Source organism: Sinocyclocheilus anshuiensis, unplaced genomic scaffold (genome assembly GCF_001515605.1).
Source record: "Sinocyclocheilus anshuiensis isolate Anshui unplaced genomic scaffold, SAMN03320099.WGS_v1.1 scaffold111, whole genome shotgun sequence".
NCBI classification, from domain to species: Eukaryota; Metazoa; Chordata; class Actinopteri; order Cypriniformes; family Cyprinidae; genus Sinocyclocheilus; species Sinocyclocheilus anshuiensis.
The window spans coordinates 13,127-13,798 of NW_015552549.1; the positions used below are offsets into that span (position 1 = coordinate 13,127).

At 45.8% G+C, this 672-nt stretch overlaps 1 protein-coding gene across 1 annotated transcript in view; it reads right to left on the bottom strand.

Annotated features, from left to right (window-relative positions):
* Positions 1-373: 373 nt before the first annotated feature.
* The window catches only part of LOC107664309 (disks large homolog 3-like), a gene marked incomplete at its 3' end in the record, with an annotated part of 110,631 nt that continues 110,332 nt past the window's right edge, over positions 374-672 (bottom strand). Inside the window, exon 15 of the mRNA XM_016454837.1 lies at positions 374-487. Coding sequence (XP_016310323.1) covers positions 374-487 — 114 coding nt within the window. The remainder of the gene's footprint in view (positions 488-672) is intronic.

The window sequence follows — 672 nt, forward strand, 5'->3', positions numbered from 1 at the left end:
GGAGGCGGCCGTCGCCATCTTGGCAGCGCGTCACCGCGTGTCACTCCCGGATAATCGAAAATGGGCAAAGAGGCGGGAGCAGGTTGCTGAAGCCATGCCCACCTAGCTCAACAGTGGTGACAGCAGCGGCAATCCACCTGTCACTCAAGTGGCCACGCCCTTAATTATGCAGAAATTGAAGGCTTAATATAATTTAAACGGATGAGTTATAAAAAAAATTCGCCTCCCTCACAGTTGTCATCAAGGGCAAAAATAGCTATATAGACCAAAATCACAAAAACCAGTCTCTAGCGGCCAGTTGATTAATTACAGTTTAAGTCACTTCCTTGTTGGCTTCACGAGAGAGAGCGGGAGGTTGCCGCTTAGTTTCTACCTGCAGGATCAGCAGACACAGGAAGTAGAGGTTGGCCACTCTCTTAAACTGCTCGTACAGGTTCAGCGGCAGGAAGGTGAAGACGTTGTATTTGTAGGTCTTGATTGCATTGCCCTTAAAATGAAAACAAATGCAAGATATTATCAAACTGGCATAAAGCTTTAAGTCTTCATTTTTGCAGGTTCTAACTGGGTTGTAAAGAGACGTAATCCCCGAAACAGAGCTTCACACTTTCGCAATACGGAAATATCTGCTATCTGCTAAACTTATCTTTGTCAACCTGGCAACCATGTGCATGC